At 28.0% G+C, this 24,807-nt stretch overlaps 1 protein-coding gene across 2 annotated transcripts; it reads left to right on the forward strand.

The window, feature by feature from the left end:
• Nucleotides 1-593: 593 nt before the first annotated feature.
• Nucleotides 594-18,993, forward strand: LOC130678713 (RNA-binding protein 45). 2 transcript variants are annotated; one of them, XM_057486137.1, is made up of 6 exons: nucleotides 594-1,044; nucleotides 1,215-1,329; nucleotides 1,422-2,218; nucleotides 2,555-2,787; nucleotides 14,407-14,536; nucleotides 18,702-18,993. In XM_057486137.1, exons 1-5 carry the CDS (start codon nucleotides 846-848, stop codon nucleotides 14,518-14,520), a joined length of 1,458 nt encoding a protein of 485 aa, XP_057342120.1. In that variant the 5' UTR covers nucleotides 594-845; the 3' UTR covers nucleotides 14,521-14,536; nucleotides 18,702-18,993. The 2 variants fall into 2 exon arrangements, with proteins under 2 accessions (XP_057342120.1, XP_057342119.1); XM_057486136.1 differs by lacking the exon at nucleotides 18,702-18,993 and adding an exon at nucleotides 14,722-14,863.
• The last annotated feature ends 5,814 nt before the right edge of the window (nucleotides 18,994-24,807 follow it).

A 24,807-nucleotide genomic window follows, 5' to 3' on the forward strand; every position in this document is an offset into this window, starting at 1 on the left:
CAACAAATCGATTACAAAAAAATGAAAAATAAAAATATGCACATGTAGAAAATTTAAAAAACTACAGGTGCAATTTTTTCAAATTTTTTTTTTTTTTTTTAATTTACCGTCTAAAATAAAATCCAAAAATTATTAGACGTCCGCTAACTTCAGTATCATTAAAGTTACCATACAATTAAAAAGTTTCGAATTTTAATTTCAACAAATCGATTACAAAAAAATGAAAAATAAATATATGCACATGTAGAAAATTTAAAAAACTACAGGTGCAATATTTTCAAATATTTTTTTTTTCATGATTTATTGTTAAAAAAAAAATCCAAAAGTTATTAGACTTCGGCTAACTTCAGTATCAAAAACTTTTTAAAATTCAAACGGGACAAGTTATCAGACATTAATTACAAGTGTATTAATAATAACTTCTTTCTGATTTTAAATCTTAGAATGATCACCGATCCCCCACCCTCATGACTTAGTGTTTACCTTCAAACATTTAACCAACTCCGAAAGTAACTTATCATGAGAGTAAAACTGTATTAGTTTTGTTGTGAACCAGGAGTGGGGATTAAAATGCCGCGTCGCCGTAGGTTCATTTCTTACAATTCTCAGTTTACTTTCATCCACTTTCATGCTTTAATCCTTTTGTCGTCATCATAGTCGCGGACAGTGTGTGCTCAGTGCTTATCGTGATATTGATATATGTGCATTACATACACACACATACATACATACAATATATGTAGGTACACAGCAACACAACTTACATTACATTCACTTACACTAATTATTGGCGACACTCTCGCAACGTAACGTTTTAGCTTTGGTAGGTTTCGTTCATTTGCAAAATGGCTGATCACAGGGAACGAGATTCATATTATTCGCAGAACGATCCTCGTTCAAAAAATGATGACCCACCGAATTCACGTCTATTCGTTATTTGCCATAAAAGCCTCGAAGAAGATGATCTCAGAAAAGCATTTGACAAGTTTGGCAAAATCGAAGATATTTGGGTTGTCAAGGACCGCAATACGGGTGAAAATAAAGGTAATCATATTTTATCTACCACAGACTAATCAATATTTTTTCATACATTATCCATTCTTAATTTTCACTTTCATTTTCACTTATTCCATTAAATTTACCGACCAACTTAATCTTTTAATTAATTAAATCAAATCAATAAGAAAAATTAATTTTACTCCAATAATTAACAGGAGTCACATACATTAAATTTTCAAAAACATCCGAAGCCGCATTCGCTTTAGAAGAAATGAATGGAAAAATGTTAGGGTCCATTGGCCGTCCGATAAAAGTTATGATCGCATCAAAGTATGTATATTTATAATAATATTTAATTTAATTTAATTAATTGTAAAGATAAATAAAAATAATGTAATATTAATTAATTAAAAAAAACGCAGCCGTGATCAAGGATCAGTACGAGAAACAAATGAAGAAGAGAGATGGGTGAGACTATTTTGTGTGCTACCAAAGTCAATGACCGATCATGAATTACAGCAGGAGTTTTCTAAATTTGGAGCGATTGAGTATGCGACTGTTGTTAAGGATAGAAATACAAATGAATCTAAGGGATTTGGTTATGTTAAGTTTAAAAAAGTATCAAGTGCTGCACGAGCATTCGAAGAGTGCGACCGTAAATACAAAGCAGTATTTGCAGAGCCAAAAAAACCAAAGCCCGATCATTCTGATTCAAAGTACAACAACAATGGACTATCAATGCCCTACGACAACATGGCTAATAATTTTGGATCATCAAGTTTTGGCAAAAGTAGTATTGGCTTAGAAATAGCAACAAACTATCCGAACTCTGAGGGCTACACTCGGCTCCAAGTTATCGCACATCCGGCACTAAATCAAGACCAACTGTGGAAACTATTTGATATAGTACCTGGACTAGATTACTGTCAGCTGAAGACAGATGTGCGATATAGAATGCCACGTGGACAAGCGACTGTTGTTTACTCACACCCAAGTGCAGCGGCTTATGCACGTGAAAAGTTTCACGGATTTGAGTATCCGCCAGGTCACCGGATGATTGTCAAGCCAGACATGACTGGTGCGCCGTCACAGAAAAATTCAAAACCCGGTGGGTCCAATATTACGGGAATGGGTCCAGCTAGAACGGATCTTGCTCATCTAGCGGAAACAATTGCCCAAGCTACCTCTTTAATTCAAGCAGCTGGACTAACGGCACCAAGTAAGAAAATTACATATATGTTTGTATGACAACTGTTTTTATTTAATGATACAAAAGTTAGCTGACGTCTTATAATTTTTTAAATCCTTCACTCCCGTCCTTTTAGTGTCGCACTACAGCGACATTGTATAATTTGAATAGGGTTCTGTGAGCAAAACGCTCATAACGGAATGCTGACGGTTTAAAAACGACAAGTTATAAAAAAAAATATTTTAAAAAATTGCACCTATAGTTTATTTAATTTTCTACATGTACATATTTTTAGTTTTGTTTTTTGTAATTGATTTGTTGAAAAAAAAATATATATTTATATATTGACTGTTAATTATTATTCAGATTTGGAGCACACGATGACTATGAAATTACCGCCAGTACAACCAATGGCCAGTATTGATGCTGATGTTGAAAAAAGATGTTTCATTGTTTGCGGACCACCAGTGCCTCCAATATATGCAATGAAAGACGCATTCTGTAGATTTGGAAATCTTATTGATGTCTACATGCTGCCGGGTAAAAATTGCGGGTACGCAAAGTACGCAAGTGTCGACAGTGCTAATCGCGCTATTGAGGTATGATTAACAACTACTATATAATTTATTTAACAGATTATTTATTTCACTTGAGTATTAACGTATCGTTAGTTACTGTTATATATATATGTATATATATCTATTATTAATATAAATAACGTATATAGTACGAGCAACCTGCAGTCACAACGTGCCTGCCCAAATATCACTACTAAATTTATAAAATACGCAGAAAACAAGGATTTCTTGCCGCAAAAAATTTTAATTTGCACCAAAAAATTTTATGCATCATCAATTAAATACAAAATTGTCTTGGAGCGAGAAAATGTTTTTTTTGGTCAAGAAATAATTCCTTGCACCAAGTAAATTTTTCTAGTTCTAAATAAATTTTTGTTTTCAATTCACAATGCAAAAAATTTCTTGGGGTAAGTAAAAATTTTCTTTAGGCGAGTAAAAATTTTTTGTGTCGATGAATCCTTTTTTTTTTCTATGCACACTTTTTTGGCTTTGAGAAGCTTCCTAAAACCAAAAGGGAGTATAAAAATTTGTCATTTTGGAATAAGTAACGCGATATAAATAATATAGCTATATATTCAGTGACATTCAGTCATATTTAGTGACAATAATTAAAGTATTAATTTATTTTAAAAAAATAAATACGATCGTCTTTTTTCTCGCGTAATTTAAATGTAATTCGAATTATATAGATAAATCTATTTGTCTCAATACTTGGCAATTAAAAAGAGTTTAAACTATGAAAAGGCACAAATTCAAGTCAAGACCTATCTTATGATACCAATTTCAATAACATTAACTAATTCTATTATTTAGATATGGCGGGAACAAAATTTTCCTTATTCTCTTAATAATATAGATTATTTAAATTTAAAGGAAGAATAGTTAGCAGATATGATTATAATTTATTTAATGAGTAAAATATCTTTCTATTACTTAAAATAACTCTTGTTACTCCTTTATGTCTATTATACTATGATTTATTTAATGATTAAACAGCTAAGAGAATAATGTTTTCGACTAGGTGTGATATTTTAGATTTGTCGGAAACGACCCGTTTAATGATTATTTTATTATTAGAATATTCATGATTATGATATGTGCTGTGGTTGCTGAGGTTTAGTTAAAATACATATATAATACTTTTACTTTTACTGTCGCTAAGTTAAAAGGAGACTAATAAATTTTACGTATTTATATATATGTATCTACTACTATATATCTTTCACGTCTGGAGTAAACGCAGCTGGACCGATTTTGGTAAATTAGGCTTATAAAATTCGTATTAGTCATATGAGTTACGGTTGAAATAAGAAAAAGTATAAAAATATCACATAGTTTCCGGTCACGAAAAAAAAGTATTATAATTTTAATAGGGTGAGTCAGTAAATGAACGGTTGTGTTTTTCAATCTTTAATGTAAAAAGGCGCAAAAAAATTAGAGGTGAAGTTCTAAAAGTTCTCAATCAAAGAATTATTTTTTTTTATATCGTTGGGATTAAAGTTTAAATAATGGAGGTAAAAATTGAATGTTCATTTCTTGGTCATGTAATGATAATGCACTGGACACTCATATAAATAAATATTTATATAAACACGGTAATTTATTTAAATTAGTACTTATATATATAACTAAAGTTTAAATGTAAAAAATAAATTCCGAAAGTATTTAAATATAAATACAAATACGTTGATAAAAATACGACTTGTCAAGACATTTAAAAGTTGATATTTGAATGGTATTTTAAATAATTTATTAAATATTTAATTTCAGTGCATAATGTATGAAAAATACTTTCTTAGAGTATTTATATATAAATAGAAATATCGAGCTTGATTGGATTAAAATTTATCAACAAATTTTGTAAATAATTGTATCTCAGTAGGGGGCGGGCGGGAGCATGATGGAGTATTTGGACAAATTTAGAATAGACGAATATATTTTTAGAATCGGTATTGTTAAGGCTATTCTTAGACGATATTTCCTTTCACTTTTTTGAAAAAATCAATGACTTTGAACTGTCAGCCGTATTAAAATTGAATTAATTAATTGATTTAAAAATAAAGCGTAAGTTGAAAATAGACATCGCAGTTATAATTTCGCAAAGACAGATCTGAAAAAAATTTATTAATACTAATAATATTTAAAAAAGTTCACACCTCAATCGCTCATTTTATTTTCGCTCATTACTTTCATTTTATAATATCAATTTATTTTTTTTTAATTATGAATTTTTATTCAACATAAATTATCAATTTGATTTTCTTATTTCTTGTTTTCAGTTTAACATTTTTTAAAAATTCCGCTTTTTTGTCATATGTCGTTTTTATTTCAAACTTATACTGTTACGTTAGTGCTGTCACCAGTAGTCGATGGAGAAAAAAATAATAACAAGAGTAAAAATAAAAATGGCGGCTAAATTTTTCATGAATAATTAGTTTTACGTTTTGAATTAATTACAATTAAACTTAAAGGATTCAGATAGTAATTTTCATAGAGTTCTTATGATACAAAATACAAAGATAACAAAAAAAAAGTTAGGCCGATTCATTGTGTCTATCAGGAGTTATTGTGTTTACGAAGTTTCATACGTAACAGTTGACAGCATAGGTTTTTTGAGTTAAAATAATTTATTTTAATCTAACAAAATGACGAATTGACTCATATTAGCTTCAAATTCTTTCTTAATAAATTATCTATACGCTAGTATACAATTTTATTTATTTTGGTGTAATTATAAGAGTGTAGAAATATTTTTGTGTGAGTAAAATAGTCAGAAAAAAAAACCGTTAGTTATAATTATGATCCTGAAATTAATAGACAAGTAATAATTTTCTGATTTGCTTTTCAACAAATCAATTACCAAAAAAAAAAAAAAATATTCTTATTACTTGCACAGTAAATTTAAACACTCGACACCACAGACACTTTGTACAATTAAAATTAAAAAAAAACTGCACATTTTAACGAAGCAATGATTATGAGCAATCAATTTTATGGATAATTCCGCGAATTAACTGCAATACTGTGCTTCAATTTAAACGTAAAGAAAGATCTAGACCACTACTGCCATTATCGACGATACTGGCTGCCGCTATCGGACCGCCAGTTGATACAAAACAATCGATTTTGCGATTCTCTCGCCCCCCACTTTAGCATAAACAATTGAACGTTGAATACAGTAACACGCAGTAGCGGCATCTTGGCGCGAAATTTCAAAATTGAAATTTAATAACTTCATTCAAATTTATTTGTATCAATAATTACATTAATTAGATTAAAAAGTATACTTGAAATTTTTTAATTTCATCAATAATTTATTAATTATTCTTATTACTAGCGCGGTAAATTTAGATATTCGAAAAATAGCTGATTAGAAATGGAAGAAAAATTTTAAATCGTGAATCAAATTTAAATGGCGGCAAAATATGATAAAAATTTTTTTAATTATTTCAAATTAGGTTTCTCAATCAGGGTCTTAGCAACGCTTAAAAAAACCGATATATTCTTATAGCTGTATGGATAAGGACCTACACTTAATTATAGCCTTTTTCATAAAACTCATTCATTCTTATATAAAATCTCTATGAGAATTTATGAGAATCTATTGTATCCTTTGAGGTTATCTAAACAGGGCTGGATGCATAAAGGGTATGAAGCTTATACTGTATAGCACGTTTTTACTGACTTTATTCATTCCCATATAATCTACATGAGAATCTGTTAGTAGATTATATTTCATTCTACAAAATTTTTTTTAAGGGGGTATTCTGGTGTAGAGGCATGAATTTCAGGTAATTATTGAAGTGCCGTAAAAAAAGGCAATCAATATTTTTACAATTCACTTTTTCCTAAGTTATTTACAAATATTTCAAGAATACAGAAAAAAATTTAAAAAAAAAAAATTTTTTTAAATCCAAAAATTAGCAGCTGATAAAATGGGGGGTCTCGAAAAATTAACACGTGACCATACCCACGATTCCAACCCTCCTAGCAATCGGAAACAAAAAAAAAAGATTATTAATCTAGAGCAATGTCGCAATGTCTAGTACTAGGGAAAAGTTAAAAAAAAATTCTTTTACAAAATGGCGACTGCCTGAAAAAAATAGTATATTTTGTACCACTTTTTTTGATTGTTTCGAATTTTTTAAAAATAGTAAAAACTGAAATTTGGGGATGAAGCTAGTTACGGATATAGAGAAGTCTATAGAGATGACTCTAAAAATTTCAGGTAAATCGGTCCAGTAAAACTTGAGAAATCGTGGGTATCGTTTTGAAAAAGACAGTTTCTAGAAAAACGCGTTTAAAGTTTCGCGTCAAGTTTTTCGCAGTCTAAGTCATGAAATGATATTTTAGACTTACCTTAGCTTATTGAATTACAATATATATATATATATATATATATATATATATATATATATATATATATATATATATATATATATATATATATATATATATATATATATATATATATATATGCTAGAAACTATACTTTTTTTCAAAAATTTCATCAATCATGATCCTTCAGTATAATTTGTCTTATATAGTTCCTATTTACTGCTGTTACTTTTTAAAGTTTAGTTCTCTTGCTCGTATTGTTACGCAGGCGGTGTAAATTCAGCTTTTTGCATCTTCCAAATTTCAGAAATATTAAATTAGATAGACTCGATGTGTATCATCATAATTTATATTAAACTTTTAGAAATGACCTATGAAAAAAAATGTACAAACAGGAAATAAAATATTTATCAATTTCCCTAACTTCGTTATTTATAAATTTAAATAAAGAATTTACAAATATGAACATATATTTTTGTAATTTTGAAAAATACACATTTACTATTTTAAGTGATCTGAGTTACGGTAATCGTCCTAATTTACCGTAAAATATTTTAATATAACTCAACTCTATTGTAGATACGAAAATGTTACCCAGACCATTATTCAGTCGCTCATAAGGACCCAGGTAACAATTTAACAGTGTAATTAAGTCGAGAAAACCTCAATGCTTTAAAGATGGATTGTCGTAATGACACTCATATACAGTATTACAATAGTAAAGTACATAAGTATTTAATGACCCTCATATGTATAAAACTCTTAAATAGTTAGTTTTAGTATAAATATTTCTATGACGTAGAATCGTCATTAGTAGCTCGAAATTTATTTAAATTTTAAGATTACAAAGATAAAGTTATTGAGAGAAAGACTGGAAACCTATAATAGTTGAGACAATGGACTTCTTAGAAATCCCGTATTGTTAAATGGACAAATTTAATTTTAGTAGAAAGAAATTAATTTTCAGAACAACTTAAGAACTATTGTTGTCCTATATAGGTTTACTTTTGAATAATTCTATCTTTGTTGCAATAATGACGATGGATTTTGAAGAGTGGGGCAAGAAAAATCATTATCGGGGGCATTTTTGCTAACGTCGGAGGTACCATAGACATCATCATTTAAACTCAGTTTTGATCTTGAGACTGCAAGTCGTACAGTTACTCTCGTCTTAAGACTACATCAGTATAACTAACGTTTACCAATAATTTAACGTTGAATTAGTACAAAGTGAACAGTTACTCTAACAGTGTAGTGCTCAAGTTCGTTTTTTAAAAGTTCATTTGTTAAAAATAAACAATTACCAACAATATAAAATTAATTACAATGGAATCACTCAGTTCAAAGTATACCTACGGATACGTTTCTGAATCGATAAAATACGGTCGAATCAAAGATATCAATGCAGTGATTCCAGTCTTGGGTGGTTTAACGTTGCTTCACATAGCAATGTTCAATAATGATGAAAAATTAGTGGACTATCTGCTCCACAAAGGAGCTGATATGAATTTAAAAAGTCAATGCTGGTGTACAGTTTTTACTGCTGCTGTTTTAGTGAATAAGCTGCCAATACTTCAAAGTTTAATAAGCTTTGGAGCAGACGTTAATCATCAAATTGATTTCTTGGAATTCAGCCGTTTCAGGCATGCACGTAGACAATATTATAAAGAAACTCCTCGCTGGCTTTTCATAAGAGCCAGTATCGAATTGGAAAAGATGTTTGAATTTACTACTTCAGCTACTCTACCATTATATATCGCTATTCAAGGAAGTAATGTAGAAATGGTAGAGCTACTTTTAAAAAATAATGCTGATCCGAATCCTGATGCTGGTTTTTATGGACCACCACTAATCCATGCTGCTGTTAGAAGAAGTTTACCAATTATAAAACTTCTTCTAGCCTACGGTTCAAATGCTAATAGTGTAAGGATACCTTATGGAGAAAGTCCTCTACATCTTGTTGTCAAAAATGAAGACTCGGAAGCAGTAAGAACGTTCTTAAATCATGATATGATTGATATAAATATAGTGTCAGACTTTAAAAATTCAGCACTTCATTACGCAATTATTTATACGACTAACATTAATATCATAAAGCAACTTCTTAATGCTGGTATTGATGTTAATTTAATAAACCATCTTGGTAAAACAGCATTTACTACTGCGAGACTAGCTAACGTACTAGATAACGTGTCTTCTGATCCAAAAAAAGTTACTGATACAATTACGGAACATATTGTGAAATGTAGTGCGGCGAATTTTTATCTCAATGAAGAAAATTTAGCAGTCATAAATAATGGAAAAAAATTTGGCAAATTACGCGACCAGTGCATAAGCGAAATTGAAAAAATGAAGAGAACATTTATTGGTACAAGTAATGTAACGTACCATTACGTTTTATATAATAAATGTGTACACAAATTAGCTTTAAGTTTAAAATATGTGAGTGATAGTACTATTTTAAGATTTGACGTTGAATCTATTTTTCCACTATATGGTGGAATAATGACTTACCGCTTAAAAAAAGCATTGAGAAGGAAAGAATTATTATTTAATGCAATGGATTTAACTAATGATATTTTACAAGAACTGAAACTCCCAAGTACTTTTATGAGGGATATTTTTAAATTTCTATCCAATGAAGATTTGAAAAAATTACAATGAAATATTCATACAAATATTTGTACTCAGTATTATTTAGTTTGTAACAAATCAGTTGTTATTATCAAGTAAATTTAATGAATTCATTTTTATTACATGTATTATTATTATTGTTATTATTATTATTATTATTATTATTATTATCATTATTATATGAAAAAAAATACTTTATTTTTAAAAATTTGTGTGCGATTAAACCTCATTCTATGTACAAAAATAAAATAAATTGTGATTAAATTTTACAAATTAAGTTTATAATCTATATTTGATATCCCTTATTAAAAAAAAAAAACGATTTGAAAAAAAAATTTTAAATACTTTTGAATACGTTGAATACTTTTGAATCGTCCGCCCTTCTTATGGGAGCTTAACATTGCAAATCGTTTCGGATCATTTCTTTTAATCAGGGATTAAACTCCTGAGTACCAGTAACTTCCTGGAAAAAAAATTATGTATAATTATATAAAATTCCATATAGTTTTGTATAATTATATATGATTATATCTAATAATTAAAAAATTTTCATACTTAATTATATGTACAAATATATAGTTTTATATAAATACTAGCTGACCCGGCAAACGTTGTTTTGCCATATAAATTATTTCTAGGGAATTTCTAGTGTAGAAAACAAATAACTAACTTATTGTAAGTGTGTAAGGATGTGGTATATGAGTGAAAGAGGCATGAAGCGCTCTGAACGATACGGTATTCGATTCCCAGTTCGGGCTATCTATATTTTTCTCAATTTATTTATAAATTGACTTATTGAGAAGGTTAATTGTAAGTTTAGGTTTCACTATATTTAAAAATTGGTGAATATATTTTTGCACGACTCATGATGCGAAGCATCAGAGTGTACTTTACGATCGAAAAATTTTTTTCTATGCCTATCTAAAAATATTAATTATTATTAAGCCATAAGATTTTTAGCTGCCATTTTCAAAAGCGGTCTTCGCATTAACTATACGAAGATATTAAAAAAAAAATTGAGTTGGAAAATTGTATTTTTCGGAAGTTATAGTGTTTACTAGCCCATGATTCCTGAGAAATTTAACGCGACAAGTCACTAAAAACAGATATTTTATAGAAAAATCGTAATCAGTCGACTTAAAAATGTAAAAATCTGTTGTTTAATCATTTTTCTTTGTATCAATATATTTTTTTTTGTATCATTTGAGTGTATTTATAAATTTAGAAACAATTTAATATGACGAAATCGAGTTTTTCATTTTCAGGCGAGTATACACGGAGAAAAAAATATCGCCATAATGACTATCCAATGTATCCTTAAATGACGTATCGTCAGAATAACGATTCGTATACTTAATTTAGGAATACTCTCATATTAATTTAATGATCTATAGTATCGTTAAAGTAAAGATACGTTTTTGGGTTAGGTTAAGTATTCGTTTATTTAATTTAACAATACGACGAATAGCCTTTGTAACGATATGTAGTTTCGTTGATATAAGTATCTGTATAGCCAGCGTGAGGATCCGTATAGCTAAATTGGCTATACGTATCATCGTTTTCGGTTGCCGGATGCCTAAATACAGAGTTTGCGCAATAGTCATGTCAGCGATTCATAAAATGCCTAAAATAAGGATACGGATCGTCATTTTGACGATCCATTGTGAGGATACTCTGTATAGCTGAATTGGCTATACGGCGTATCGTTAAATAAGATGACTATACAGCGTATAGCCAGAATAGCGATACGTATACTTAATCTGGCGATATTTTTCTCTCCGTGTAGAGCATAGCCTCAGGGCTTCGCGCTCAAGGCATGCATAAAAAACTAAAAATATGCACATGTAGAAAAATAAAAAAACTATAAGCGCAATTTTTTAAAATATTTTTTTTTTAATTTATCGTTTTAAAAAAAATTCAAAAAATCAAAACATGGATAGATAGATAGATAGATAGATAGATAGATAGATAGATAGATAGATAGATAGATAGATAGATAGATAGATAGATAGATAGATCAATATATTGATTTGATTCTAGAGCCGTAGCTCCCTGAGGACCATCAAAAAATACAAAAAATCTTATAAAATATATGGGTCATTCCACCAAATAAAATTATTTTTACGGGGCGACCCTCGTCGATTTGGTTCAAATTTTGTGGAGTCGTTCTGTATATTAAAAAAAAAATTCTCTGAAAATTTGAGCCTTTTATATGCAGCTGTTTCAAAGTTATGATTTTTTGAATTTTTTAAAAATATTTGTTTTCAACTTTTTCATTAATTTTTTTAAAGGAAAAAATTTTTTTTTAAAAATGAGCACATAACAGTTTTCCGTAGGAAAAATTCTCAGCTTTCCAATAAAAATATCTGTTTTTCATTTTATGTTACAAAAGACCTTTTAAAATTCGATTAAAGACGAAAAAACGATTTTTATGACTGTGCGGCGCTTGATACATCTAATTTGATATTTTTTTCTGAAAGCTGAAACTTTTTCCCACAAAATATGTGATTTTCACGATGTGCATATTTTTTGTTTGAATAAAATCAATAATTATTTAAATACAAGTCATTGATTTTATAGTTTTAACAAACTGTAATAGTTCATTGTGTGGCAAGAGATGAAACAAAACGATGTCAGAAGAAAGTAAAGTAGGCTGCCCGAGCCATAGGCAAAAGCTGACAATAACTGCAATCCGAAGTCGTGTTTCATCTAGTGTTACACACTATTTTTTTCATGATTACCTGCATTGAAAATTATTATCAGTGTCAGCAGCCAGTTAGAATCAAGTTATATTAAACCCAATGGTGCGATCAACCATTAGTGTACGCCTAACTTATGCTTTGCAATTTATAGTTAAACAGAAACCATAAATACTATTTATTATGTACACAAATTTTTATAAAACTTGATTACAAAGTCAGAACTGTCATTAATGCAGATGACATCAATAGTCTGAAATCACTATTGAATAAAACACAAGAATCAAAGTTCAAATTACTAACTCCTAGACTTGAACCATTGACGCTGGTATCATGAAAAGTAGTTTTATAATTTTTGTTTTTAGAGCTTTACTGCAGATACATACCCGAAAACATATCCTCACACCGCAAAATTTATACATCCGGGCTATTCAAAATTTTACCAGCGTTGATTTCACTGTTATAACCATCCCTTATTAAAAGAAACGACTTAAAACGATTGGAAAAAAAATTTTAAATACTTTTTAAGGCTTTTGAATACTTTGAATACTTTTGAATCACCCTTTTTATGGGTATTTAACATTACAAACCGTTTCCAATCGTTTGGTTTAATCAGGGAATGATGACTTTTTTTAGAAAATAAATGTGTTGGACATACAATACTTTGAGTCATAAACGGTGAAAGAAACACAAGCAGTGCACCCTATCTCACTTATTGTTGATAGCTTAGGATATATATGTGGTAAAAATGTATCAACATCCTCAAAAAAAATAAGAATTAACGTTTCTTAATCATAGAGAGTTTATATTTTATTTAATTTTATTCAAACAAAAAATATGCACATCGTGAAAATCACATATTTTGTGGGAAAAAGTCTCAGCTTTCAGAAAAAAATATCAAATTAGATGTATCAAGCGCCGCACAGTCATAAAAATCGTTTTTTCGTCTTTAATCGAATTTTAAAAGGTCTTTTGTAACATAAAATGAAAAACAGATATTTTTATTGGAAAGCTGAGAATTTTTCCTACGGAAAACTGTTATGTGCTCATTTTTAAAAAAAAATTTTTTCCTTTAAAAAAATTAATGAAAAAGTTGAAAACAAATATTTTTAAAAAATTCAAAAAATCATAACTTTGAAACAGCTGCATATAAAAGGCTCAAATTTTCAGAGAATTTTTTTTTTAATATACAGAACGACTCCACAAAATTTGAACCAAATCGACGAGGGTCGCCCCGTAAAAATAATTTTATTTGGTGGAATGACCCATATACATGTGTATGTTGTAAAACATTTTTTAACAAAAAGATTAATTAATTAATTATTAATATTCAAAAAATGATTAAAACAAACAGTCTTAAATTCCATAAAAGTTTGCATTGTCATTAGTTCTGGCGGTAATGAATTCCATACATTCATACCATGAATTAAAAACGAGTTTTCATATATTGATAACCTACATTGTGGTATTCTTAAGTAGTCTTGCCTACTATCTCCTCTACGTAACAAAACAGACAGAAACTCTAATTTTGATCTGAATAGTTGATTAAAGTTCAAATGTATTTCTTTTCAAAATAGGCAAGCAATAAAAAATTTCTCCTCGATTTTAACTTTAACCAACCTAATCTTTTATAATACGCATTAACATGTTCATACTTAGCAATTTTATAAATGAATCTAACACACGCATTCAGTTTCCTTTGTAATTTGAGTTGTAATCTATTTGTAATATTAGTAAAAGCTACAGTATAATAATCAAAAATTGAAAAAATCAGTGTCGTTACTAATGGATCTGAAAAAATTATGAATATCAATAAAATTTAAAAAACGTTTTTTTTTAAATAAAAAATTATTTAAAATAATAAGATAGTAATAAATCATGTATTTAAAAGACTTTTAATTAAATACTTGAGACAATTTTATAATGATAAATTAATGGAATGATTAAATGTGATAATTTATAATTTTAGACACTACATGGGCAAGAGATTTGTGGCTCTCGCCTGAAGGTGTTGGAAGCTGAAGAGCGTAATGTTGGTGATGATCGTCGAAAACGTTTGAAAATGGACGAGGAACAGAATTAATTTCGTGGAGTGTCACGTAAGTACTAATAACAGTTCGCGAAGAAAAAACGTCTCATAAATATAAAGTATATACATACATGTATAAATATATTAATATAACTAATAATAATAATGCCACAAGGATATTTTTTGACGAATTAAGGATAAATAATATTGAGGGTGAAGAAAATATAATTTTTTTTTGTGTGTTTATCTTCACAGACTGACTGGTAACCAAACCCACAAACACAAGCTGGACGCACGCAACAATGAGACGAATTTTAAGACTCACTGACCACATCGGGCCTGCAACTGAGGAAAACTACTTCAACTATCTCTAAAAAAAAACAAAAAAAAAATACAACAACTGATTGCTTACAATTGCCACTTCAACATTACCGAAAACATTAACGTTACTCACTTAATATTTATTTTTATTTCTCAGTCTTTTATTTCTTGATTTTTTAATCTCCTCACAATTGATACACATACATCACATTGTTTCATAACTTATTTATGACATAACAATTGTGCGGGGACCGATTTATTTTCATTACTTTTTAAGTTTGTGGCTGTGTTAATAATCAATATTGCTCACTCGTCGTTTTTAATAATTAATTAATATACCGGTTGTGCTTTGGGAAATAATTATTAAAAATTTTTTAATCCAAGATGAAGAAAAATAATTTTAAACAAACAAATTAAAATAGTTATAATTATTATAATAATGACGTCCTACATCTATTTTTATACAGAAAATAAAAAAAAAATAAATTTGCTCTCGGCTAGTGCCGGTAACGGTTCGTAAGTGGAGGAATAATTATTAACAATTGAGAAAAGTTTACGATGAAATTAAGATTTTTTTATAATAAAAAACAAAAACTTTTCTTTTTTAAATTATCTACAATCAATTGAAAAAATTTTGTAATTAATATTTTTATTTTCTACGACAAGTTTGAATAAAACGAAAATTAATCTTTTTTAAATTTTTGGCGGGAAAAATTTCAATTTAAAATGTCTGAAAAATTTCAAGGAAAACTTTTCTCATATAAAATTTTCATTTAAAAAATATATAAATATATTCATTAAAGCATAAAAGCTTATAAAGGATTTAAAAAATTAATTAATATATAATGAATTAAAGGTTTTAGTGTCGTAAATATTAATGAGTGTTAAAATTGTATTATTAATTTATCATTAATTAAATGATAAATTAATAAATAATAAATAAACTAAATTAATCGCGTGGCCTTTAGAGTTTAGAATTGTTGGTAACTTTGACAGCGTCAGGGATTGTGCATTTAAATAAAAAAAGATCAGAACAGAATGCATGGATTCAAAAATAATTAATAATCTTAGAGTTACATAATTAAAATTCAGTTAGTAAAGTAATTTTATTATTACTGATTAGTTAAATGATTATAATATTAATATAATTACACTTTAATGGTTCCGTTTTCTGTTTGTTTTTTTTTTTTTTGTATCTGGAATTATTGTTTTTCCAGTGGTTAGTTATTTTTAGTTTGTTCATTTATATTATAAAGAATTTTTTAAAAATTGACTATAAATTTACACAATTTGATTTTTTTTCGCTAATAAGAATTTTAGTTATTCGTTAAAAAAATGTCCGAGTTAATTGAATAGTTTGAAGAAACGGATATCAATAGTTAATTTATGTTATGATGATAATAAATATACCAAATAAATTTCGATAAAAATAATCGGGAATGTAATTGATATAAAAATTATTTTCAAAATTAATAATGTATTATGTAAAATGTTTTTACTTATTAAAACTATATACATAAATTTTACTTATAAATACTGTATAATTAAGATGATAATTTATAGATATATAAATAATATTAATAATAATAACATAATATCTTTGATAATCCACAGTTAATTAATTAAACAATATAATTATTAAAATTAAAACAAAACAGTGAACATGTGTTTTTGACATTATTGTGTGACTACATACGTTAAATTTTTAGACTGTAACTGACTTGCCTTAATAGCCGAAAAATACATTTAATAATCAACTAAAAATTTATTTTTTATTTATTCATAATTTTATATATCGATAATTTATTTAAAACTACAAGATGATTACTGGCGTGTTCGGCTGCCTGTTGTGAGCTGCTCGGAGCAACCCCGAAAAATTTCTTAAGTGTACGAGATTTTTCGAACACTATACCCCCCCCCCCCCTAATAGCACAGTTTGCTTAGCAAAAGTTTAAAAAAGTTTTCTTGAATTTTTCGTCAAATGTCCGTCAACTTCGGGCTTTTCCGTTTTTGACAACAATTTGACGTAAATTTACTACCCGAATTATAATGCAAATTCACTTCAAAAGTTGTATGCGAATTGTCATCAAAAACGGAAAAGACCGAAGTTGAGGAAAAATTAATCGCAAATTTTTCTTTACAACTTTTGCTGTCAAATTTTTAGCAAATTCGGGCAGTAAATTTCGGTAATTTCAATTGTCAAATTGCTGTTAATTTCAAGCTACAGTGGCTATTAGGGTATTTATATAATTTAAACAGTTTGTCGTTAAAATAATAAGCCGATTGACATATTTGTCAAAATCATAAATTGTTTGGTTCGAATGTTTAATATATTTTTAGTAAATTAATTTTAAAAAATTAGTTTTGGATAACAATGACCGGATCATTGTGACAAATGATGATATTTTCGACCATTCAAAAAGACAAGGGAAGAAACGTTATTCGTCAATGAATTTTCAGAGTACACTGTAAAAAATCAGGAGTGAATCCGGATTTTATTTAAATCCGTATTCACTCCGGTCCGGAGTTTTTATAGTTAAATAAATTTATATTTAATAGAAACAGCTGTTAATTAGAAACATAATTATTTAAATAAACAATTCATTCAGATATTAATAATTAAACTTAAAATATTATGTTTTTAATTTATAAAATGTTTTAGTAGCTCACTAAATTATACTTTCATATATATAATACATAGTGAAAATATTAAATTATTGAATAGCTATAGTGACATAGTTTTTATGGGAATATTTTATATTTCGGTACAATATGAAATATTATCTCGTGGTATGATTGATTTAAATCATACGACAGTTTGTGACTCAGTGGAATTATATTTGTCAAAGTCTTATTATCAGCTGCTTATAATTTTTTAAAATCATTTCGCGGGAATATACGGGAAGGGAGCTCGTAATTATTTCCGTACTCAATATAAATGTCGAAATATCAGACCTAAGCTCACTATGTATTAGTAATTTTTTTTATAATTAATATTTTCCGAAACTCCCCTTCGTAGTGAAATTCACTCCGGATTCATCCCGTAAATTTTTTACAGTATAAATAGTATCTTACACGCCAAGTAAGGAATGTCCTACTTTCCTCCCACGGTGTGTAATATACTAATAATTTTTAACTTGACCGATTCTTTCGGAATTAATCGGCTCTGCTCTGATCAGCCCAGAGCAAGCAGCCGAACACGCCATAAGAAATTAAAACCATTGTTTTTTTTTTTTTTTTTTTTTTTAACAATTAAGTATTTCCTGAACTTGCAATTCCATTTTAATTAAAATTATTAATTAAATTTAGGGGAAGTCTACGATTTGCGTGACGTTACCAAATGATCGCGAATTCTTGGAAAAATGGACTAATTCAGACGTTTTTTTTTTTTTTCAAATTTTCGTCTTCAAATGCACTTTTCGGAAAAAAATTAAAGATATTAAATTCTATTAAATATTTCACTTTTTAAAAAAAATCGAATTTTTCTCGAAATCCATTTTTCTCAAAAACTAAGCGAGATATCAAAAAATTTTATTCTTGAAGAAAGTATTATTTCGTCTTCTACAAGAATTCGCGGTCATTTTGAGGCGCCATGGAAACCGTAGAATCTCCTAATTTCGAATACCGTTTTTTCCTAATTTATTAAATATTCACTACTTTCATTAATTTCTTTAATTAAAAAAAAAACATAAATATTTATTTTTCGTTTATTAACATATTAATATTTTAATAGTGTTCTGAATATATATTTAACTATTACGAAAATTGTATCATTAGTTTCTAAAAAAAAATTTCAGGCGTATGATTAACAATTGAATATTTTTCATTAACTTTTTTTATCTAAATCACCGATTTAAAGAATTGGGTCTTGAGAGTGACTCAATTATTACTGAACACTTTGTTTCCATTTTCAGGACACTGGCACATCGAAAAACCCAAGTACCTGATGACATCTGTGATTTTAATTATAAAATAAATGCAATACAAAGTTTATAATTAAATTAAAAATTAATTTTTTAAAAGTAATAGTAGAAATAACTCTAACATAAATTTAAAAAAATTTTAATTAATCCATCACTCAACAAACATGGAAATAAAAGCTATATTTTATAATATAGACATCAAGTTAATTGTTAACTCAACTGAGTTAACAAATAAATCTGTAATTAAATAAATAATTAATATTCTATAAATATAACAACAGTACGTTACTATAATTTTTATAATTATTAGTATTATTTGTTTAAACTAATAATATGAATGCTCATTTCCTCTTATCCCCTTCTAATTTATATTTCTTTTTAAAATAATTCATTTTTTTATATTTTCCTAACGAATTTAATTTATTTTACACAGAAAATTTTTACTCGCCCTACGAAAATTTTACTTGCTCCAAAAAATTTTTTGTTTTCATTTAATAATGCGAAAATTTACTGTATTTTACGATAAAAACCCGTAAATTTTTCGTAAATTCATCAGAATTTTCGGTAAATTCGCCCCATTCTCAATAAATTACCATAATTTACTGCGGGTGTGTCTTATTTAAAGAGAGAAAGGGGTCTGAGATACAAAAAAAAGAGGATATTTTTGTATCTCAGACCCCTTTCCTTTTTTTTTTTTCAGAGTAACTTCTTTATTGAAATTCTCAAAAATTTGTGACATTACTAAGCAACATTCCAAGAATATTCTGCTAAATTTTCATATAAAAATATTGAAAAATAAGCCAGTGGTAGTGGGGAGAATCGAGTCAACTAAAAACAAAAGTCTCCATGCCGTAGGCAGGACACTCATGACTGCTTCATCTGAAATAAAAAAACCAAAAAGATTTCTTTAGTAGATAAGTTTTTGGATTTATCTTGGATTTGAACGAAGATTAATAATGTCACAAATTTTGAGAATTTTAATAATGAAGGTACTAATAATGCTCTTTTTTTGTATCTCAGACCAGCTTCTCCTCTTATGTCAGATTTGCGCACTTTTACGGTTATTTTTCCGCTTTTGCGGTAGACATTCGCAAAACTAGGGTATATTGTTACAAAATCGTAACTCATGGTAATTTACTGTAAGTTGGATCCGTCAAAGTTTATAACTTTTTAATTTCGGTAATTATTTATTAAATTGGTTGCATTTTAAAGATGATAAATAAAAAAAATGCCATCTGGCAGCCAGAATGGAGGGTAGGTTTTTCTAGTCGTTCAAAAATTTTTAAATTCTGTAAATTCATAAATAATAACATGTACATTGTCAAATAATGATGTGACAGTGAGATCAGAAAATTATTTAACTAGCTACAAAATAAAGCTAACATAATAAGATAATGTAAAATGCATAAGTCATTGAACTCACAATTTATTAATTTTCTTGATTTTGTTCAAATTTTCAAGTTAATAAATAATAGTATAATATTAGTTAATAAATGGCTTATTTAAATAGAAAGAAATGACACATGAAGTTAAGGTTATAACCTTGAATGGAATGAGTGTGATTGTTAGTAAAAATTTATTATAATATTTCATTTTTTTTTTATCTTTTGTATAATAATTTTTATCCTTAATTAACATTAATTGTGTGCATTATTTTCTTTAAAAAAATAAAATTAAACAGTCCTATAAATTATTTTTCATAACCTTACTTAATTAACTTCATTTGTCATTTCTTTCTATTAAAATAAGCCATTTATTAACTATTAAGAAATGGCTTATTTGGCTGAAATAAATCTCATTTAATAAATCATTTATTAACTATCAATAAATATTTATTTGGCTCAAATAAATACTTCTATCAGTGTATCAAGTTATTGAAAGAAATAGTCAAAACATTTAGCTTATGATCCAAATTCAAAGTTTATTGAAACAAACTTCAAGGAACTTCTTACAGAAATAGTGTTTCAATAGTGAAAAAACGATTTTTTTGAAAAATCGTAAAAATTCCAAACAGCTATAACTTCTTAACTTCTGGGGAAATTAAACACGCGGAGAACAAAAAAAATATATTTCAATCATGTATATTATATATAAAGTTTTAAATGGTCTATGATTTGGATGAGATAATATATATTTTCTTATCAAAAATCCTTCTTCGATTAGTGTAGATTTTGGTGAGGCTTAAGCTTTGGACCGAGTTAAGGAACGTATGCGTTATTCATTTTTTACCATAAGTTTTTTTTTATATATTTTAAGTACCATCTCAAATTATTCATATATTTACCTTCATAGTTTGGTGACATTGAGGGCCCTGATTAAGAAAAGTGATTTAAAATGATTCAAAACAATTTGAATTGGGTAATATATATAGATACACAGCATGGATCGAATTATTTTTATTAATCAGGGGGACAAACAGCTATTGAATTGATCACTTAAATTCAACATTTAATAACAAATTAAGGAAACAATATATAAGGATATTTATAGAGAATATCATCTATTTATATACATTAATATTCTATCAAGATGATAAAGCGTAAATATAAATTGGGGCTATTTGTAAAATATGTGACGAAAATAAATAAAGGGGGAAGTTATCAAAAAAAGTCCAAGTTTGTCTCAGCAAAGAGACTAAGTTATACACTCCGCGACAATAGTATAACCCACCCCCCTAATTTTGTGATATCTGATAAAGAATTATAGTTATATTAATATATTACTAATACACAAAATTAGCGTGTTAGTAAGATTATTATATTATACATACAATATTTCTTAAATAAAAAATTAACAAAATACAGACAATATTGAGTTTTGCGGTGCGACAAAATTATAACCCAGGCAATTAAACGTAAACAAAAACTCAAGAGAATTATATCAAGAACGATTATTTATTTTAATTAATATTTAGTAGATCCACCATTTTTACTTATCACTTCAATCATTCGATTTGGTAAACTGTCATATAGTTTTTTAATTGTGTCTTGATTTATATTCTGCCACTCGTTAATGATCACCTTCTTCAACTCTTCAACTGTACTAAATTGTCTTGAGCCACGATAGACAGCTCGTGATAAATCTCCCCAACAATTTTCAATGATGTTCAAGTCAGGAGAATAAGCTGGCCATTCAAGAACTTGAATATTTTTTTCAACAAAATAGTCTTTAACTACCTGTGCTCGGTGAACACTGGCATTATCTTGTTGAAAAATAAAATTATTGCCAGCAATCCGTGTTGCATAGGAAGTAATCTGTTCATTTATTATTTCTATATATCGTTTACTATTTATTTTTCCAGTACAGCACTTGATATCCATTTTCCCCGAGTATCCAATGCCAGACCATATTATTACACTGCCACCTCCAGCTTGTCGACGACTCAGCATTGAATTGTCTTTTCTTAAATCATGAAAATAGTAATTAAAACCATCGGGTCCATCTAAATTAAATTTTTTTTCGTCAGTAAAAATAACTTTTCTCCACTTTTTTTTCCATTGAACATGATCTTTGGCAAATTGTAATCTAACTAATTTATGTTTATCCGACAACGGTGGTTTTCTTTGTAATTTCTTACGTTTTAGATATTCACAATCATGTATAATACGTTGAACATTTCTTAAATTAGTATTAACACCGGCCTCTGCTGCGATTTGTCTTGCTGTAAGCGCAGAATTGGATGCAACTCGTAGAATTGACCTTCTTTCCCGTGGTGTAGTTGCTGTTGGTCGACCAGCCCTCTTTTTTTTTCCATAGTTTTCGGGATCTTTTAAAAAATTTCGCACAACACGATGACTTCTATTGATGATTTTCGCGATTTTTAACTTAGAATAATTTTCAGAATGTAATTTTTTTATTATATTAATTTCAGTTTCGTTTAAGTGTTTTCCTCGTGGCATTATATTTAAAAAATAGACAAAAATAAACCAAAACAATTAATTGATGCGTAGTAACTTACGAGATACACAAGACAAGTATAATCACGAACTGACACGTCCAGTGCACCGAGCCGCTTGAGCCAATGTGACCAATGGGTTATACTTCTGTCGCGCTATCAAACGAACGATCTCGCTTTCTTATAACAAAGCAGCGTCGGTACGTAGCTATGTATATACCATAATATTAGAATCAAGTTAACAATGCTGGCGCATTAGTAATATGTTTACTTATATTTAGTTTTATAGTAGATATGAAAAAATTAGGGGGGTGGGTTAAACTATTGTCGCGGAGTGTAATTAGGACCAAATATTAACTCGGGAACAATTAACCAACGACAATAATATTAACTCGAACAAAAATAAGGTTTAAGAAAAGTAAGTTGAGTAAAATTGAACCATTCATTGATCATAAATAATTAATATATACGCGTACACATACCCATACCCACGCACGCACACACACACTCACATATACTTTCACACACACACAAACACACATACGCATATGTATATTATGAATATAAATAAAGGATTTAAATTTATATCAATTTATCATATTTCTTGTTTAAGAATTTTTACAACCGTGAATGGTAACAGTTACTATCTTCGGTTGTAACAAATATAATCTTTAATAATTAGAATTAGCATCTTCGATAGTAATCGTCACCACCATCATGTGTTACTGTTATCATTTTCAATGATAAAACTAGTTACTGTAACCACTGCAAAATTTTACTACCATTTCAGATAGATAAATTTCAAAATTTTGTATTGTAGATAGTATCATTAAATTCTCTCCGTGTAGTCACTTTCGGTCTTTAAATTTTTTATTGTTTGAAATGATAAAATACGTCTTCTTGCCATGGAGGTATAGTAGGGTAATTCAAGAAATAACAAATTTTTTGTTTTTTCTCGGAAACAGGTTCAATTAAATATAAACCGCATTTGTAAACTTTACTATATATTTAGTAAATTTTACTATCCCGTTTAGTAAATTCTTCTATCCCGTTGAGTAAATATTACTATATTAGAATGGAAATGAACAAAATTAAATTTTTAATAGTTTTTCAACTTTTTATTATTATTGCTATCATTTTGATTATTATTGTTATTTATGTCATCTATAGTGGTGTTGATGTAGATTTTTATTTTTAAAAAATTACTTGTTTTAACACCGAGATTTGAACCCTGATCTTCCACGCGCGAGTCCTTTCCTATGTCTGATAGCCCGATGTCTCTTTTGAACAAAGATTTCTGAACTTGTAATACATATTTGTATATGCTATCCCCACCAACTTTTAATTTTATCTATACATAGTAGAATTTACTATACAGATAGTAAAAAAATTTAATCGTGTTAGGAAAAAATACATTACGCATAATAATTTTTCATATCTTCTTATGTAACAATTGCCAACCAGTAAATTTGACCAAATATTTTGTAATAATTAAAATCCAGATTGTATTTACTCATATCTGTTAGTAAATTTTACTACAATATTGTAATTATTACTATATTTTTTTCTCCATGTATGGATTATTGCCATACTCGTTAAATTTTTTTTAAAATGTGAAAAAAAATTTTTTTTAGTGTTTCCATTTTGCCCGGCCCTTTCGTGACTTGTAATTACAGTAGGATCTCGTTATAAGACCATTAGTTTCTCTCTCAAACTATCGCGATACCTGGTTTATAAAAAAGACAGAATGAATTTAATTTTTTCAATAATTCAAAAATAGCTTTTCCGATTAATCATAAAATATACAGTTAGATCTACGTTCTATTGGGCCATTAGTTGCCAGCAGTTCTATTGAAATCAAGTCATCGAATAATTCAACAAAAAACACTCCACAATGTCAATTTTTCTTAAGAAATGTTTTAAAAATCATTTTGATTACAATAATTTCTTATTTTTCAACAAAATTTTTTTTAGCAGCCCAGCGAAAACTCAAAAAGTTGAATTATAAAATCTAAAACTACGTGAATGATCTTATTGTTTATCGTATTTCTGATATCTAATAAATGAATTTTTTTCTTGAGCTAAGACCCCTCAAAGTAACTTGCCATAGGTCATGACAGGCAATTTATCTTTAGATTGAATATAATGAAAGTAGAGGGTAGAACGTTAGTTATATAAATTAATAAAATTCTTAAGTGTCTT

This window comes from Microplitis mediator, chromosome 2, assembly GCF_029852145.1.
Source record: "Microplitis mediator isolate UGA2020A chromosome 2, iyMicMedi2.1, whole genome shotgun sequence".
NCBI classification, from domain to species: domain Eukaryota; kingdom Metazoa; phylum Arthropoda; class Insecta; order Hymenoptera; family Braconidae; genus Microplitis; species Microplitis mediator.

Coding starts and splice junctions, on each gene's coding strand:
- LOC130678713 (XM_057486137.1), top strand. CDS start 846: ATGGCTGATCACAGGGAACGAGATTCATATTATTCGCAGAACGATCCT. Junction 1,045..1,214: donor CAATACGGGTGAAAATAAAG/GTAATCATATTT, acceptor AATAATTAACAG/GAGTCACATACATTAAATTT. Junction 2,788..14,406: donor GTGCTAATCGCGCTATTGAG/GTATGATTAACA, acceptor TTATAATTTTAG/ACACTACATGGGCAAGAGAT.